A 20,094-nucleotide genomic window follows, 5' to 3' on the forward strand; every position below is an offset into this window, starting at 1 on the left:
TTAGCCTATATGCTCCATTTAGCATTTCTTCATTTGAGAAATCTACACTGAGGAGAGCACAGGGAAAAGGAACACTGAATAAAATAATTAAACGAATGCCCATGAATGATTTTTTTGCCATTGGAAACAGTGCCTAACATCGTGTGCACATCCTGTAATCCAAAACTGTCTATTTCAAACAAACCCCCTTTTCACGTATGCAACAGATGCCCGTGCAGTGCTTCAATCAAACACAGAATCTGATGGGTATTTGGATTTGTATCACCACAGCACCATGGGAATTGTAGTTTCACTGTGAAGTGTGTGGTGGGTGGTGTGTAGGCAGTGGCGTGGGAAGTGTTTGTATTGCACACACTATCTTCTCCACATTGTGCGAGAACAAGTAGAACAATTTCCTCTCTTTGTAAGCATCTGGGAATCATTGTGTAAACCGGCATCTTCTCACATTCGAAGGGTGTTTTCTCACCTATTAGTCTTTGCTGAACCAAAATCAGAGGGAAATTGATACTTTTGGTCCATTTTCTATTTGAATTTCACACCACACAGTTTGAAGAGGACCAGAAAAACAAAAAAAGCAATTTGCTGGGAAGTGGTGGAAGGCTCAGAAAAATTGCTTATTAATGGGTCTTTGAATAGTTAACAGTTCAGACTTCTAAATATATTATACTTGTAAGAAAAATCCTCTGTTGTAGGGCTGCATGTTGAACCATTAGGTGTTCCCACAGAAGAACCAACTGGAGAACCCTTTAAAGGTGCTAGATGGAACAAATAAAGTAAAAAATATGGCAGTTAAAAAGCACTTCTAAATATGCATAAAATCATCAACAAATCACAGAGAACACAAAGTCAGGGCTAAATAATAACTAGATAATTAAATAATAGTTTAACTAAATATTAAAATACTAAAACAGCATACAGAATTTATTCCTTGTGTAGATATTCAGAATACGTCTGCACTCCAATTCTACCATCTGGCACTCAATTAACTTAATTATCTGGCATGACAAAAATGCATTTCTGCAAACCGTAATACGATGTTTGGTTCACTTAGTGTTTTTTCTTTTTTGAACGTAATAAGACATAAAAAAGCAGCTTGCCACCTTGCGAAGAAACCACAAAGAGCAAACTCCTGAAGACTTTCCCATGTCTGAAAAGTTACGGCTTTACCTCTGACTGCTGCAAAGCACTGGCACTGGAGACTCCTTCCATAAATGCAAAACAAACTGAAAACGTCACATCATCAGAAACTACACGTGTTCATTTAAATGTGTGTGGAGCGTCATTGTAGCAGCTCTAACCGTAGTGCTGGCTTTAATTCAAATCACAGGTTTATATTAGTGTGTTTGTTTTAATACGTTCTGTGTCAGGAATGAAGCTTTTGATGGATGCAAATGCAGGTTTTATTGATAAGCACAAAGCACCACACAATCCAGCGGGCCAATCCATTCAGACTGAACCATGACAATCAATTTGTACCAAACCCAAACACGGGCAATACCAGAATAGCAATCAGAAAACAAAGGCTGAGATTTGTCGCTGTTGTGAAGCTAGGAGTGAGACTTTGCACAAAATGAATGAAAAAGTCCGGTATTTAAAGGGAGTGTGTGATTACAAACAGGTGTATTGAGTTAGTAATCGCATGAATGTGACCTGGGAAGCGGATCATGTAACTGATCATGTGGTGGAGTTTGTAGTCTATTGTACTGCTGGGAAATGGAGCTCAATGCGGAAGTTTTGGGGTGAGGCGTGGAATTCTCGGAGTTTGAGTTCCTTGAGTTCCAATTCATAATTGATTATTGAATTGAGATTCATAATTCAGACTGATTCAGAATCATTTATATAGTAACAGCTGATTCACATGGACTCTGCATAATGTCAGCTAATAAAAAATGGATTACAAAAACTTGCTGTTATTTAACAAAGAAAAATGTCCAATCATTGATATGTTGAAGCTTTCTTTAAGGAGACATTTATTTAACATAAGCGCTTTATGATAGATTTTCCTGGGTTCACTTAGAATCAGGAAGAAGACTGTGTTCGCGCTGCTGCCACAACCTCTGTACCGGCGCCGGGGAAGAGAGTGCCAAAGAAACACACAAAGTCAGTGTTTGAGTAGCAAAGCTCTTCAAAGTTTACTGAGGCAGACAGGGAGTATTTATACAAAAAAAGGTGTAGTATTCTCTGTGTTATCTATATGCCATATCTGCAGAAACAAAGGCATCAGCAGAGAACGGAAGTGGCGGTTGACATGTTTCACAAAGTGAGATAATGTCACGGAGTATCCGCGCTCAGAATATATTTATCAGAACAGAATAGAAGAAGAGCAAAAGATATCACGAGGTCAGCACAGAGCGTGTTGACATATATTCATAATATATCACTTTATAAAATTCATGATGTTGGTTTTCCACCATTGGAAAGTCTTCAGGACAGAGGAATTTGCGCTTTGTGGTTTTTCGGTAATGTGGCGAACTGCGTTTTTTTGTCTTATTAACTTCAAGAGAGAGAGAAAAAAGACAGGCTGGTGTAGGAATGACCGTTTATAGCTGTAAACGTAATGGATAACGGGAACTAGCTTGTTGATGTTCCGCAGCATTGAATGTAACTATAAATGGATATTGTTGTTTATTAATAACAGTAACTCTGTAACTCCACCAAGTTTACTTACTTATTAATTTTATTAACATTACCCTTATCAAAGTTAATAAAGGCCAACTACCTCAGCAGTGATATTTATGCCTCATTGCATCCACATCACTGTATGCTTTGTAGAATCCTCTCATCTTGCATTCTTCAGCTTAGCTTTAATGAACATTGTGACGTGGCACTGAATGATGACGAACATTTGAACAGATCCTGAATGAGGAATTGTTTTCTTGCTATCAGTAATTATCAGGAAAAAGGGAAATGCACTATATAACGGTAAACGAGTGTGACACTGAAGATTGTTGTTATTACCGGTTGAAGAGAGTGTCAGTGTCTGTTCTACCCACCACACGAGTGACTCAACCCGAGAATTAGCGCTGTCTGCTGTCGGAGAACGCTGCTCCTGGAGCTGTGTGTTTGTCTCTCGCCCACTCTTTCCTCTCTCTCTCTCTCTCTCTCGCTCTCTCTCGACCAATCTCTCCTTATCTTCTTTTTTTTTATATTCTCTCTATCCATTTCTGCCTGTTTCTACATCCTGTCTCTGTATCTCACTCTTTTGCCTTTCTGTCTCTACTTTTCTCTCTCTCATTTTCTTGTCTCTCTTTTTTATCAGTTTCTACGTCTCCTGCAACATCTCTCTTGAACTCCCTTTCCTCCCATTTTTTTTCTTTCTCCTTATCTTTTTCCCTTTTACCATGTCCAATTCATTCTTTCTTTATATCTAGTATCACCATCTCTCTTACATGCTCTTTCTCTTCCTCTCACTGTTTCTTCTTTCTTCTCTCTCCTTATTTCCTTTTCTGTATTTTTTTCATTCTGTGTATGCATCCATCTTCTGTATCTCACTCCTTTTTCCATGTTCCATTCCTCTCTTTCTGTCTTTCTCCCTATCTCTCTTTTCCCCCTTTCTCTACTTTCCTCTCTCTCCCTATCTCTCTTGACCAGCCTCCCCTTGTCTTCCTTGCTCCCTCCTCCCTTCTCTCTTTCTCTCTCTCTGCATCTTCCCTCTCCATTTTTTCTCTCCTTCTCCCTTTCCTTCTCACACTTTCTTGTTCCCCATTTCTTCCTATCTACCTCTTTCTCTTTCTCTCCCTCTTGTATTTTCTCTTCTCTCTTTCCTTTCATTCATGTTTGCTTTTTTCCCTATAGTTGGTGTCATTTCCTCACCAACATCTTTTTTTTTTTCTCAGACAAAAAAAGCTTAGACTGATAGAGACTGGTTTCGACTGTACAGAGTGATTCATACTGATTTAGACTATTTCAGAGTGATTCATGTAATTCAGTGATTTAGACTGTTCAGAGTGACTCATACACCTTGTTTCAGTCTGATTCATACTGTTTCAGACTCATTCAGTCTGATTCATGTTGATACAGATTTATTCAGACTGATTCACAATGATTTGGAGTGACTCAGACTGATGGTCATATGGACTCAGACCAATTCATAATTGTTCAGACTGATTTGGACTGCTTGAAATTGATTCAGACTGATTCAGAATGATTTGAACTGAATTAGAGTGATTCAGAGGGTTTCAGACTGAGTCAGAGTGATTCAGACTGTTTCAGAGTGATTCAGAATGTTTCAGACTGATTCAGAGTGATTCAGACTATTTCAGAATGATTCAGAGTGTTTCAGAGTCAGAGTGATTCAGAATGTTTCAGACTGTTTCAGATTGATTCAGAATGTTTCAGAGTGATTCAGAATGTTTCAGACTGATTAACAGTGATTCAGACTGTTTCAGAGTGATTCAGACTTTTTCAGACTTTTTCAGACTGATTCAGACTGATTCAGACTGTTTCAGAGTGATTCAGAATGTTTCAGACTGATTCAGAGTGATTCAGACTATTTCAGAATGATTCAGAGTGTTTCAGAGTCAGAGTGATTCAGAATGTTTCAGACTGTTTCAGACTGATTCAGACTGTTTCAGAGTTATTCAGAATGTTTCAGACTGATTAACAGTGATTCAGACTGTTTCAGACTGATTCAGACTGATTCAGACTGTTTCAGACTGATTCAGACTGATTCAGAGTGTTTCAGACTGTTTCAGAATGATTCAGAGTGATTCAGAATGTTTCAGACTGATTCAGAATGTTTCAGACTCATTCAGAATGATTCAGACTGATTCAGAGTGATTCAGAGTGTTTCAGACTCATTCAGAGTGATTCAGAGTGATTCAGACTGTTTCAGAATGATTCAGAGTGATTCAGACTGTTTCAGACTGATTCAGACTGTTTCAGAGTGATTCAGAATGTTTCAGAATGATTCACAGTGATTCAGACTGATTCAGAATGATTCAGACTGTTTCAGACTCATTCAGAGTGATTCAGAGTGATTCAGACTGTTTCAGACTGATTCAGAGTTATTCAGACTGTTTCAGACTGATTCAGACTGTTTCGGACTGATTCATACTGATTCAGAATGTTTCAGACTGATTCAGAATGATTCAGACTGATTCAGAATGATTCAGACTGTTTCAGACTCATTCAGAGTTATTCAGAATGTTTCAGACTCATTCAGAGTTATTCAGAATGTTTCAGAATGATTCAGAATGTTTCAGAATGATTCACAGTGATTCAGACTGATTCAGAGTGTTTCAGACTCATTCAGAGTGATTCAGAATGTTTCAGACTGATTCAGACTGTTTCAGACTGTTTCAGAATGATTCACAGTGATTCAGAATGTTTCAGACTGATTCAGAGTGATTCAGAATGTTTCAGACTGATTCAGAGTGATTCAGAATGTTTTAGACTGATTCAGACTGTTTCAGACTGATTCAGAGTGATTCAGAATGTTTCAGACTGATTCAGAGTGGTTCAAATTGTTTCATACAGAACTACAGCAGCACAAATTGAGCTCACATATCCACTGAGGCTGTATGTAACACTAATCTTGTGTGTTCCTCTCAGCTGGAGCGTGATGTGTCCACACCCTCCAACGTCACTCTGGGTTATTACGTTATGAGCGAGAAAATGGTGTACATAGCGGCGGCGGTGGTGGAGACTCTGACCTCATACGGCTTCGATAAGCTCCTGAGTGACCTCAGACAGCACGCTCCCGTGGTGTTGGCCATCCCCGTCCCCGTAGCTTCCTGGCAGTCCGCTCCGGGCATCCACCTGCAGCTCAAAACGGGTGAGGCTGCATTCTATATGTGATGGGTTGAATGTTCTTGATGCTTGGGCTTTATCAGAAAATTGAGGGTTATACAAAAAAAAATTATGCAGGATTCAAAACTGGTAGAATTCCTCACACAATGCTGATTATTGCAGTGATTTTGAGATTTGAGGTTTCTTTCCATGCCATTCCAACGATAAATAATATTGTTAAATAAAAAAACAATTCTTCAGACTAAAATACAGTACAATACAAAGTACCTGGCTAATGATATTTAAAAATGTCTTCAGATCACCTAAATCACCTAACTGTAGGAACTTGACATAGGCCAAACAACAAGACTGGATCTTATTTGAATTATAAAATGAATATAAAATAAATAGTGATATAAATATTGAGTGAAATTGAATACGTAATACTTTGTGTATTATCATATGGTGTATAAGATGTAACATATAATAACATGTAATAGGGAAATGTAATCAATTACTGAGTACATGGTTAGAAGTAGTAACGTGTGCATGTGTTCATAGAGATTCACATTTCATATCATTTCTGATAAATTCGCCACAGCAGCTTCAAACATACTCTCTTAAATGGAAAGTCTAGCAAACCTGAAGAGTGCACACACACACACACATGGTCACCTAAAGTGCAGATATTTTTCATTTTTTGTGTGATGCTCTCCAAAGAAATCTCTGCACCGCAGTAGGAGCGTTTTAGAGTTTCTCCTCTGCCTTTTTGATGATTCAGGAAAACTCATACATATATGGATAAAAAGCACAAAAATAAAGTGCACCGAAGCAGAGAGTGCAACTAGAAACTGCAAAGCACAAAATTCTCCATCATAAAGACTTTCTCATGCTGAAAAACTTCAAGTTAAATGTAAAGCTTTACCTCTGACTGTAGCAAAACCCTGACACTGCAGACTCCTTCCGAAAATGCTAAATAAAGTTTTCTTACAGAAAACATCACCATGTCAACAATTACACATTGTTTTGTTAATTAACAGCATGATTTTTGAATCTGTTTAGGTCGCATGTCCATAATACTAGTCCCTGTGTAAGGTATTACTATAGCAGGAATAACATATTATAGTGAGTTTATGGATATTAATATAGACCTGTCATTTGCAGTTGCACTATTGTCAGAGCTGCTGTTATAGACAATGAATCAACGCCTTCTAACCAAACAGATTTAAGAATTTAGGAGCAATGTGGTATAAATAACATTAGGCTGTATTGCTAGATCTTTATTTGTAATAATAAGTGTAGAAATATATCTATTGTAAAGTATATTCAGAGAAGTTTCAGTCGTGTAGCATTTTTTTTTCTGCATGTGTTCTGGATCAGTTCTCAGGTTTGTGAGTCCGACAGACAACATCAAGTCGTGCAGTTTCATCCAGGTCATGGAGCAGCGTTTGGTGAACGTGTTCTCTGAAGCTCAGGAGAAAGTGGAAGACTCTTATGGAAATCTTTCAGTTGAGGTACTTTAGCTGCTTCTCTGCTTTGGTTCCAAACTGACAGATTGGCTCGATTTCAAAAACATTTCAAATGTTAAGCCTGGGGTATCTTTTCACAGTCTTAATTTATATATCCTGTGTGTGTGTGTGTGTGTGTGTGTATCTTTTTATATGTGCATATATCTGTGTGTGTTCCTGTGTTTGTGTGGTTTATATGTATGTTCATGTCTATGTGTTTCTGGCTCTGTGTATCTCTGATGTGTGTGTGTTCTCTATTGCTTGTGTGTGTTTGTGTGTGGGCAGATTCTAAACACCTATCAGACAGGAAACTCTCTGGCCGTATCTTTGGTGTATGTGGTGTGGAACGGCAGTGTGGCGCTGAATGGCACCGTGGCGAGCGCGCTAATTAACCAGCTGAGTGCGGAGCTGGTCGGATATTTCCTCTTCTTCCCCCCCATGATCATCGCTGAGCGTGAGTAACACATTTGCATTCATTTCCACAGTTATCAAAGAGCAATACAAACCTGTCAGATTATATTTCTCACACAAGAGTCTTAAAGGAATTAAATCAATTCAAATTTGCATGATTCTCCATTTACAACAAAGGTAGTTTAATCATTTATTACCTGTTTGGTGTTTGTCTTTTGCTCCTTTAGTTGAAGCTCTGAGACTAATATAGCTAACACACAAAATCTATCTTACCCAGAATGTTTTGTTAAAAGAATATGGTGTAAATTATATTTCTTGCTTAAGCATTTCTTTAATATAAATAATAAAAATGTGTTTTTATCATCTGAATGCAGCAGGGATGAAAATGCAAGTACATATTACTTTTAAAAAATTGACATAACAATTTGCATGGATCTTTTTAAGTATTCCCATATTAATTGTGCTCTTGACAGACTAACACAACTAGTTTGTGTACTAATTAAATGATTTTCTTCAGGTAAATTGAGTTGAACCAACTTAATATTCAATGCTAAAGCAATAGAAAGTCAGGATTCTTCTCATTACAGGGCAAACGCATTACCACTACACTGCTCAGGAGCTATTGTAAATACTGGTTTCACTTTGGTTTCACTCAGAAGTTGTTAACGTAGAATTAAGTCGTGTCTGGTCTTCTAACGTTTTAGTTTGTTGGTTAAAAGTTGTGAGTATTGATTAGCTAACTCATCCAGGTTGAACACTCAGTATGTATAAATCTAAAAGCAAATTTTCAATATAAACCATTGTTTTTTTTTTTAAAAAATGGTGCATTTACAGGGATTCCAACATCTACAGTTTAGCTTTCCTCTTCCTACAGTGATACAGGAGGCTCCTGAAAACTACACTTTTCTGCTTTTTCTGCTAACTCAGAGGTTAGGCCAAATGCAAATAAAGTTCTGCCAGCAGAAAAGCCAATACACTGAAGGAGAAAGGATGTAATATGTGAAAGACAAACAGCGGTTGCTTTCACTTCACATAAACTTTATTTAGGTGAACTTTGACCTCATTCTTATGAGCCAGTAGAAATCAAGAAAATGAGTTTTTACTCAGATAAAAAATGGAGGAGCTGCTAATTAGCGGTTATAACAAACTTTTACTTTGCTATTTTTTTTTATTGTTGCTTGTACATTTTTGAAAAAAAAAATACAATCTCCAAAATCAAAACATGAAATGGGTTAACTGCAGAAATTTCTGTTATCAGACTTTCTGTTTTCAACAGCCATGCAGGGGAGGGTGTGATGTTCATATTTAACTTCTTTCAGTGTGTAGGATATCATGATTTTAATATACATTATTTTAATATTTGTAGAATTTTATGTTTCTTCTTGGACACACACTTCTTTGATTTGTTTGATATTTGCTTTTCATTTGAATAATAAAACTACAATTTTTTTGGTCTAATTTTTGGCAAAATAAAACATTCAAATAAAAATAAAAAAAAGATTTTCAAGTTGGTTGAACTCATTATTTGAATTAAATGTCCTTGCTGATTTTGCACTTTATTTACAGAAAGAAGAATATATTTAGATTTCAGTTTCATAGCAAGATTTCTCAAACTGTGATAATGATTTGTCTTAGTTTAAATGACATATTCTTGATTAATACTGGGGAAAAATCTGTATGTTTTTGATAAACTATGAATTAAAAACATTTAGTCCCAGATCTTTGGAAGCCTTGTTTACTTTGCCAGTGTTGGTTGGTAATTACATTTACTGCAGCAGAGCAATAACTGCCAAGATTGTGTTTATTGTGGCTCTAGTGTTGATCAGATTTGTACGTCGATCTAAAGATCTCTGTTGTTGGAGTTTGAGTAGAAATGTTTTTAAAAATGCACAATGCTCTATATTTGATTAAGGATCATTTTCAGTTCATCTGCTATCTGTCTTTTTCAGCGCTCGAGTACCACAACCTGAACACCTCAGTGGCCACCAGGGAATACTGGGTAATCACAGGTAACTTCATTCCCACTTCAGATTTCTGTGTAGTTTGATTACCGTACTTTCCTATTAGCATGCGACAGAGCAACAGTCATTTCCAAGAGTGCTGCAATTCAGGTGACTACACGAAAAAAAGAAAAAATCAAGTTATTTGTATGCAAATTGGATATGAAGCATCTGGTTCCTGTGAAGCTCACCTCAATTGTGCCTGGCTTTGATTTAATGCAATAGTTCGGCTAAAAATAAAGTTAACATAATTTCCCGCTTAGCCTAAATGTCGTCAATTAGTCATGACGTGCTTGCTGTCCAGAATTTGATTCATTATTTTTGTACCAAAGCTACAAGTTTAAAATAAGGGAGGCTTAGATTTAACATAGCACATTTATTATACAATCCCCTGTGCTTCAGTGGATAATCTCACCTGGATGGTATAGATTTGTACCTAAGAACTGCTCCTGTAGTCATAAAGACTGTCCTCCTCCTCCCAGGACTCTTATTCACAGTACGTTCATCTTGAAAATGCTTTCAACACACTCAGTACTGTTTGTCTTTATGCTTCTACACCTGTATACTCTAATGATTTATAATCTCACAATCTGGTGTCAACTAGAAGGGGATGGTTCCTTTTTGAGTCTGGTTCCTCTCAAGGTTTCTTCATTTCAGGAACATTTTTCTCTCGACTATCACCTCTGGCTTTTACATTCGGTATCAAAACAATCTATGCTTACATTTCTGTAAAGCTGCTTTGTACCAAATACTATTTTTTTTAGTATAATTTTTTAATTATATATACAAATAAAATTGAATTCAATTGAATTGAACATTGTTTTTACCTAAACAATTTCATGAAACAGGTATCCTCCCAATAATGTAAAACATAGAATTACGCCTTCAGACTTTAGGCCACGCCTCCTCCCTGAGACCTGAGGTGCGGTGTGACGTACCTTTGTCTGTTTTGTTAGACGACAGTGTCATGCAGAGTCAGAAACCACAGAAATAAGTCTTTTTTGAGATACTGAACAGCGACACAGTCTGACGGGAGTATGTGATTATGTAGACATGCAGTCTGAATGATGATAAACTAGTAGCTGAAAGCCTCTTTTACATGTTAGTATCATAATTCCAGGACAAAATTAGAGATGGAAACTTCACACATGTCCTAGATTATTGCGTGTATTCGGGATAAGGGGAAAAATCATACATGTTGCATTTTTGGCCAAATTAATTTTTAAGATACTGAAAGAGAGATTTGTCCAGCACAGATGAAGCACAACAGTTGTGAGAAGTTTAACAAGATTCGTTGATGCTAAATAAATATCAGTCAAAATACATCTCATTTTCCCTCTAAACATTTAGCTAGCTCATTTTGAAGCATTAATTCACGTTAGAATATTTAATATTAACTATTTGTAATAGAATTGTATTCGAAATAGCTGAAATTTAAAAAAAATAAAAGAACTTTTTAAACCCAAGGGGCTTGAGGATATGAAAAATTAATTAAGAGCTTAATTGTTCTGGCTACAGCTATTTCTGCCCATAAGTGTAGATACTATTATTGATTTATCACCCTTTAATGTGAATGTACGGTTACGCTGTTTGCTATGATATATTTCCAACATAAACAGAATTGTTTCTTGAAAAGGATTGATATTTAATCCTAACTAAATCCTAACTAAATCCCATTTCACTACTTTCTATTAAAACCTGGTCAAATCAATAATTCAGTATGTGATTTATCAGTGTTGGAGGAATTTCTAGAATATTTCTCATACGCTATTCCAAAAAATCTGTCCCTTAATGAAAAAAAGACTACAAGATTACATTTGATTATTAGGGTGCAATAAATTTCTCTTCTCAGAAATAGGTGTTACAAGACCGAGCTCTGATGCCAGGAGTGTAGCTTGCACACAGAGTCAGGCTGAATAATGTGAGAAAAGCAAATTAGAAATTGAAAATTCCATTCTGTCTCTGTGCACACATGCACTCTGTCTCGCTATTTCTCTCTTTTATCACTGGCGGCATGGAGGAATGTGCTCTCGCAAGGTCGCCCGGCTGTAATTGCAGTTTTTGGTTGTGGAGTGAAAGAAGTATAACTTTGTCCTCTTTGTCCTCATTTTCTCTTTGATTTCTCTCTTGTTATTTTTTCTCTCACAGTAATTCAGGATGTTGACAGCTCCTCGCTGGAAGGCAGTTATCAGAGCTTTGCTAGTCTGATGGAGCAGCGTTTAGCTGAGCTCTTTCTTGTCGCTGGCCGTCATGGCCTCCGGATCAAACGAGCCACCACCGTCGGTGGATACACTGTACAGGTAGACTTATCTGTCATATACTCCTTTGTGAGTGCATGCTTTTGTTCATCTAAATGGATTTTTAGCCGTGTGATGGGCCAGAGAAATACATTTTATGCAGAAATAATCCCATAGTAGTTTATACTATAATATAGTAGAATTTAGTCATTTATGCTGTCATACAGTATACTATATATTTTTATCTACTGTATACTATCCCATAAGCCAGCTCTACACTATACATGCAGTCAAAAATCACAAAAGCTGTGAACTGAGATCAGTGGTCTTAAAACACATAATGTGACATGCTCAAAGGTGCCAACTTTGACCTAGGACTGTCAGTGACAATGTTCTGGCAGTGAAACTTTGGATTAAAATCACAGAGTGTGAGTGCTCCTGTGAAGATCATCTAAAAGCCAATAATGGGAGAATGGCATAGGATGACACGAAACATGCATGGCAACTACAAATATGGGTGTGGCAATGGTAAAACATAAATGCTAATGGACAGAAAAATAACCTTATTACATCAAGATGGACATATTGCATACTGAAGAGTTTATTATTTACTTTCTTGTTTCTTGTTTATTTCAAATGTATATTTCATTCCTCTGTCATCTGTCTGTGATGAGAAGAATGTCAATAAATTCTACATAACTTGACTTGAATTGTCTGAGTTGACTTTGACTCAACTGACTTTGACTTGACTTGACTTTGAGTTGAATTGACTTTATTTTGACTTGAATTGACTTGACTTGACTTGGCTTGAATTTGACTTTGAATTTGACTTTGTCTTCGACCTTGGCTTGGCTTGGCTTGGCTTGACTTGACTTAACTTTGACCTTGACTTGACTTGACTTTGATTTGACGTAACTTGACCTGTCTTTGACTTTGTCTTTGACCTTGTCTGTAACTTGACTTCACTTGATTAACCAGTAAGAACCTGTGTGTTGTAGATGGTCAGTATCCGACGCCTACCTGGTCCTAAGAACCCAGCCGAGATGACCTACTACGTCCAGGTGGATGGAGCTCCCATAGCCGGCACATCTGCAGCCAAAACCCTAAACATGGTGGACTCTCAGACCATGGCCCTCACATTGGGCTACTTCGTCCAGGTTCAAGCAGAGCGTACGACAACATTTCTAATTTTCTAGGGAGCAGTGGGAGGCAGAACAGTTAACTTTAGAGAATCCTAACAGACACTCCATCCGCACTACATCACCCTCGACCTAGACCCTTCTCCTCGCTCTGTCCTGAGACAGGAACAACCTGCTAGCAAAAATCACAAATAATATGCTGTATACAAGCCTAAAAATTCTGCATAAAATTTACCGTCAGTGTTTAACGTTAAGGAGAACGGCTGAGGATTTAACTTTCATTAGCTCTCTACAATGAAAAATAATTAAAGCCTTAACTCAGTGTTGATTAAATCCAGCTTAATCTACAGTGAATAGAAGTGAATAGTATAGCACATGGGGAAGTAGGAAGCTCAAAATAAAAGAGTGTCTGTTTTTCACATATGTATGGAACCCCCATTTTTAAATGTGGATAAGTAGCCGTTGTATAAGCGGGATAATGGTCCAGTATCAAAAAAAAAAAAAAATCACAGACGACCTGTAGGTGAAAACAGATGACGCAAGTTGGGTGTTATGTCTTACATACATAAGGTCAGGTCCTGTATTGATTTTTGTCCTTTAGCTGCTTAGCACTATAGAAACACTTCTTGCAAAAGTCTTTGTTAGGATAACATTATGGAAACTCATTGGATTCTTTTGAAGAGGCTCTGCATTTGACCCATCATCTCTACAAATCCCTAGCCTTGTGTAACTAAACACACAGCAAACACACACACACACACACACACACAGAGCTTCTCTGAGGAAGGTCTAATCCAAACAGCTAAAGAGCTACAGCACAAACTGTTTTTGTTTTAGCTCATTATGAGCTAACAAGGGACAAGAAGTTCTAACAGAGGGAGTATTAACCGTGTGTGTGTGTGTGTGTGTGTGTGATAGAGAGAGACAAGATGGATGTTTTGCTACTAATGAAGAAGTGGATTGATTTGTAATCACTTTGTGTGTTTGTGTGTGGATGTGTGTTCTCACGAGCAGCCGTGGTGAAGAGTGTCCCCAGTAACCTCTGGATCCTGGCTGTTCTGACACCGGTGTCACTGGTGATTGTCGTGATTGTCATGGCGGTCGCTATCATATGCAGGAGGAATCGCAACGTCTTCAAGAGCAGTGCGTTTCGTGGGTTCCATCCACGCACAAAGGTACGCACACCACACCATCTCCAGGTAGCAGAGCAACTGGAGTTGTGTTATAATCTTTAGGTTGTTTATGTTGGGGATCTGTCACAAAGGGGTGTACCGATAGACAAATTTCATAATACGTTAAGTATTGTCATTTTTGTACCGTAATGCGATGCGCTTTTTTTAAAAAAAAGAAAAAGCTTTTTTTATTTTCCGCCTATTTTGTTCTTGGCCAATTTCCACCAACCAGCCAGCTCTCCCCATCATACGACAGCTAAAAACCGGGGAGGGTGAAGGCTAATACGTTCTTCCTCTGAGGCTTGTGAAGCCAGCCAATCACATTGTTTCAAACTGCTGTTCGTATTGTATCACAGGGCAGTGTAACACACTTGGAGGAAAGCGCTATCTACCCTCTTCCACATACTTGAGCTCACAGACACCCACGATTGGCTAGTGTTGCTGTGATTGACAGGGGAAAGAGAGAATGCCACTCCCACCCAGACAGCACAGCCAATTTTCTTGGACTCTTGGACTCTTGGGCAAAGGCATCGTCAGGATTCGGACACACAATCTCCACACGACTATGCATTTTTAATACAAAAGTACAAAAGAAATATTAGAATTAAAAGTGAAATAGAATTCAGTATTATGAGAAAACCTCTCATTCCTACGATAAAGCATCTCATTTTTTCAAGAAAACCTCTTATTCCTACAAAAACATCTTGTTATTACGAGAAAACATTGTGTTACTAAAAGAAAAGCAACCGTGTAGGCCATATTTTAAACATATTTGTCTCATAATAAAGAGATTATTTTCTTGCAATAATAAGATGCTGATGGGGATTTTTTTTATTGCATGGTAGCAATGCGCTTCTATAATTTCCTTATGCCTGAAAAGATTTTACAGCGTGTCTCAAGAACGTTGTAAGGGCTCTCTACAAACCGAGTATGGTTGCAAATTAATAGCTATAAATATCCCTATGGAACAAGTTATTTGTTTGGCCCATTCAGAATCATCACTTTGTGGCTGCTGAAATGCTGTAGGGTCTCATCTTTTCTCCTCTATAAGGTAACTGACATATTTCCGTGATGTTGTAAGTGAATAATCATGAATAATCATATATGATAATAACACCCACATTGTACCAGCTTGCAGTCACTGCTCACCATGAGAGCTGGGCTAATTAACTAGCATATCAAAACAGCGAGTGGAATTGTTTGTTTCCCAGCTCCATCTGTTTGCCGTATTTTAGATAGCTTTGGGTGGAGCATACTGCTTTTCATGGATACTGCTTTTTCTCTTTTAACAGTGGATACTGGGAGCCATTCCAATTAATGTCACAAATCACAGCTATATAGTAAATATATACGTTTATAGCATAAAAGGTAGCTATACTTGATTTACAGTTTGCATTGTCTCAATAAAATACAGAATACATAGACAAAAATGAATATTGATATACCTATCGTTACACCCCTTCTGTCAAGGTGATAGATGTTAGGATGCAGCAAATAGGTACAGAAAGCTATAGACTACAGATAAACTCAACATCAGTGTATTTATACGGATACTGAAACAAATGTAATAGACCTTTTTCACACTTCTGCGTTACGAATACGGAAGCGTAAGTAGTAGTTTTTCTAAATGCTTGGTGAGATAGTGATCAGTGACAGCAAATTCAGCTCAAAATCACTGCAGTGTCCCAAAATGCACAAATAATTCAAGCAAAAATGCATACTTGAGCTTTCAACTATTTCCCACCAATGTGCTTGAGGGAATGAAATGGCTTTGTACTATTTGTTGGGATGAGGGTGAGTATTTTAAAAGGCTGGAGCCAGCATTTCAAAGAATCTGACTACTCAAAATCTACGCTGTAAATGCCAAAAATGCCAAAATCCACTGCTGTAAACGCCAGAAACAAAAACCCTTTCAATTTGAATGGAAAGGTCAAACGTCGGTTGTCTGGCAACAAACTCAGTAAAACCAGGAGTGTGTGTGGGATGAACTCAAAAAAGCTAGCGTATACAGGACTTGCTCCTGCTACAGACCATACTATGAAAACAATTCCTCCTCCAGATAACTTAGCTAACCTATATGCGCATTAAAAATACAGTGTTGTTGTTCTTCTTTCGGCTGCTGCCGTTAGGGGTCGCAACAGCGGATCATTGATCCGCATATATTTGGTTTGGCACTTGACGCAAACCCTCCCCAATTTTATCCGGGCTTGGAACCGACACTGGAAGTGCACTGTCTTGTACAACCCCAGTGGCTGGTTCTCCTGCCAGGAATCAAACCTGGGCCACGGTTGTAAGAGCGCCGAGGCCTAACCGCTAGTCCTCCAGGCACCATATTAAAGATACTATAAAGAGACAGTTTTTGTCACGTCTTGCACATGCCCTGATTGTTGCCAATGCTAGCTAGCTAGTTTATTAGTGCTGTGTTTATTAGCAGCTGCACCAGGTGATTGATTAGAATGAGCCAGGTAGCTAGCCAAGTGTAAAAAAAAATGTAGCTAGCTATTTACTGCTTACATAAATCAGGAATATTGCATTAACAGACAGTTTGGAATTACTGTCACTCCGGCATTTCAGTACCTAAACAATGTTCAAATTGACAACTGGAACACTGCTATTCAATTTAACTTATCACAACACCAAGAAAGTTCTATTGCAGGCAAAAATGTCTACAATTTGACTGTGAAAGATGGCATTGTATACTGGCTTTGACATTTTCAAAAAGTAACAAAATAGAAAGACGTGGACTTTCGCTAAAATTTCAATAAATAAATTGAAAATTATGAAAATATACGATTTATCAGTGTACATTTTATCCATTTATTGTGTCAGAATTGAATGCATTTTTTTTTCAGTGGGAAAAATGCAGCCCTCATTTTTCGGTCAGTGGTGTTACCTAGAAAGAAAGCCTCAAATTCCAGCAAAAAAAAAGTAATATTAAAAAACATATTTGTAAATTAAATTACTTTAGAACATCAACAGTTAAGAGGTCACACATTATTGGGTGGGTTTATAAGACCAATTTTTATTTTCCTATAATGTAATTTATGAAGTATTTTGTTAGTTTTCAAATGGTCTGTGATGTTGAAACTAAAATGGCTGCTGCCTATATTTCAGGAAAGTACAGATTTGTCTCATACTGTGTTGTTACTATCAGTAAACCTGTCATTGCTGATCTTATTAAGTCAAGTGTGTCTGTAAAAGCAGCTATGAATAAAAAAACGGACAAAAAAGAGGTTGTAGAATGGCCCAGTAACATTTATGATTTCACAATCCACACTGTGTTGTTGTTTTTTTTAACTTACTGAATGCACAGAGAACACAGGCATCATGTCCATGTGACTAATCCTTGTGTTATAAAATCCGTTTGTGTTTAATCCTGCTTTTGTCCAGACCTCGTATCGGAGAGACGGGAGTTACCACCATCAGGTACTGCTGCTTGTAGTGTTGTGTGTGCATGGTGTTTAGCTGCATGGTCATGATCTGGTTTTCTCCCTCTGCTGGTGCTTGTGGGAAATCAATAGCTATAAGGAGAAAGGTCATCGATCATGGTGATTGACCAGCATAAGCCTAAGTCCTTCAGGCAAAATTAGAACTAAGCCAAGCTGATTGGACCTGGCTCAAGTGCAAAGCCAAGAGCTACAATTAACTCAGGAGGCAGTTATTGCGATTAAATTAGTTATGCTTGCATTAATATGGTTTCACACATTTTAAGCACATTTCACAAATTGATATACTATATCACTATTTCTGTATAGCAGTGATGCTGGGGTTTTAAACACTGTGCAAAAGTATTGGCTGCTCTTACCTTGTTAGTTCACCTCGTAGGTGTACAGTTTGAGATTACAGTTCATCTAAGTACATGTACAGAGTGTGTTATTCATTTGCTAGCCTTCATCAGGGTCTGTTTTTGACCTTGTTTCTCAACTCAGCAGTGACACTGAAGAGTTTAAAATCCCAATGCTGTAGCTTTGCCCGATACACTACCACTACTATGTAACCACCCAAATAATAACCACTCAGCGTTTTTTTTTGTTTGTTTTTTTTTGCATTGATGGACTGTACATAACAACAGATGAGCTTCAGTCAGCAATTGTACAGCTACAAGATGACTATGTAAGGAATAAAACATTGGGGATGTGCTGTTGTAGGAAAACAATCAACGACAGGGTGGTGTAATGTGGCCTGTGAAGCAGATTTACTGTTACCACCCTGAAGTTGATTATTTTTCTAGAACAGCTCTTATTCATCTTATACCACAGCAAATTCTGAATAATTAAAGAATTATTGTCATATGTCGTACTTTTTGTCCAGTGAGAAATACATTTAATGTGGAAAACAGGTTCCTGTTATAACTTGCATTATAACGGCAATTCCCACACCAGCCTCTCATTTTTCTGTGTCTGGAAGTTAATAAGACGAAAAAAAATACAGTTTATCATTTTATAGAGAAATTGCAAAGCCTTCCATCTTTAAGACTTTCCTGTAGTGGAAAACGTAAAGTTACAGCTTCACCTCTGACTGATACGAAGCCCTGACACTGGAGACTCCTTCCATAAACATTAAACATCTCCTCCTCGTATTAATGATTACACAAGGTTTTTTTAATCTTTGTGTATGAGAGCCACCCTACAAGTCCCTGAACACGTTGTTTCTATAGAAACAATAACGTATTAGAACGAGAGCATTAATATAAACTTTGCAGCCAGAACGATTGTCAGAGCTGCTGTTATAGAAAATTAATCAACACCTTTTTTCACAATCAGACATTCAACAGCGCTGTGGAATATGTGAAACAGCCAGCTTTCTTGCAGTGACACACTGCAGCAGAAACTTTCTGAGTTAATTTTTAGGAGCGGATGATGAAATGGACACTTCATTGTTAATCTCATAGTTATTCTCCTCGCAGCCTTGGCTCTGATCTCACACCCTCACCATCTGCTTTTTCCCAATCAGGAACCCTTACTTTCTCAATCTTATTAAGACATGCTTTCAGGGAAATGATTCGCCAATGTGCGTTTTCTTACAAATCTGCAGTTAGCACAGTCTTCCAGTTTCGCCTCTGTAGATGCTGTAGCGTTAGAGAAAATGCATAAAGGATCCACTGAGGTGAAACCAGGAGAGCACAGCGAGACACCGTTTGACTGCTTACGATGAATGCAGCCTTTAGAGCTTCTTCTGTGGATTAATTGCATGCCTGTGTGTGTATGTGTGCTTTTGTGTTGACTGAAAGCAGTCCATGATTTCTTGGCTTGTATGCAATAAGTATGTACAGTGCAACGGACATTCGAGAGGTTCAAGTCTCGCCACAAACGCAGTTCACTCTCAGCTACGTTTGTGAGATTAATATTAAACGAAGATTTATTGTATGTGTGGGCTCGGTTTTCCCTGTGGAATGAGAAATGAGCCATTACCATCTGAATTTTAAAATGTACAAACCTGAATTTTTATGCCTATCTTTACATTTATCTATCTTTTTGAATTTTTAATGAAGTTAATCAACGAGCTTGAATGACCAGGATATGTTTCAGTGATTTCTGTGTAGATTAAAGATCACCGTTAGTGTCTGAGTTACTGCTAATATGGATCACTGTGTGCTTTTTAAAATAGTAAGAGAGTGACGGTAAATGAGGATGACACACCGGATGAAAAATTCAGCAGGAATTTCCAGGTGCTGCAAAATAAAAATATCGAGGAATATATCACCCCAAATTAATTTCTGTATACATCGATACAATTTTTATCATATCTTTTATGAAAACAGAATACGGTTCCAAAGTACAACCTGTAGAACTTTATATACAGATTATCATGGCAGATTTCTCATTCCATACCTCTCAGCCTGATAAGACCTTAGTGTAAAGTGAACAGATTTCCCCTGAGTGAAATGCAGTACATGT

General features: G+C 37.6%; 1 protein-coding gene and 1 long non-coding RNA gene across 5 annotated transcripts in view; one reads left to right on the forward strand and one right to left on the reverse strand.

The window, feature by feature from the left end:
- On the reverse strand, positions 1-17,724 carry LOC128318608 (uncharacterized). The gene is made up of 3 exons (XR_008302020.1): positions 17,500-17,724; positions 5,655-5,825; positions 1-755 (listed from the first exon to the last, which is right to left on the reverse strand). It is a non-coding gene; the product is annotated as an uncharacterized LOC128318608 (long non-coding RNA).
- Positions 1-20,094, forward strand: part of kiaa1549la (KIAA1549-like a) — a 78,770-nt gene that overhangs the window by 34,554 nt on the left and 24,122 nt on the right. For 2 of the 4 annotated variants that reach the window (XM_053235522.1, XM_026946416.3), the window contains exons 5-12: positions 5,554-5,776; positions 7,111-7,244; positions 7,524-7,692; positions 9,599-9,658; positions 11,798-11,949; positions 12,885-13,056; positions 14,040-14,200; positions 17,588-17,623. In XM_053235522.1, the coding sequence (XP_053091497.1) occupies positions 5,554-5,776; positions 7,111-7,244; positions 7,524-7,692; positions 9,599-9,658; positions 11,798-11,949; positions 12,885-13,056; positions 14,040-14,200; positions 17,588-17,623 (1,107 nt within the window). The remainder of the gene's footprint in view (positions 1-5,553; positions 5,777-7,110; positions 7,245-7,523; positions 7,693-9,598; positions 9,659-11,797; positions 11,950-12,884; positions 13,057-14,039; positions 14,201-17,587; positions 17,624-20,094) is intronic. The other 2 variants (XM_053235523.1, XM_053235524.1) reach the window with 1 other exon arrangement.

This window comes from Pangasianodon hypophthalmus, chromosome 7 (assembly GCF_027358585.1).
Source record: "Pangasianodon hypophthalmus isolate fPanHyp1 chromosome 7, fPanHyp1.pri, whole genome shotgun sequence".
NCBI classification, from domain to species: domain Eukaryota; kingdom Metazoa; phylum Chordata; class Actinopteri; order Siluriformes; family Pangasiidae; genus Pangasianodon; species Pangasianodon hypophthalmus.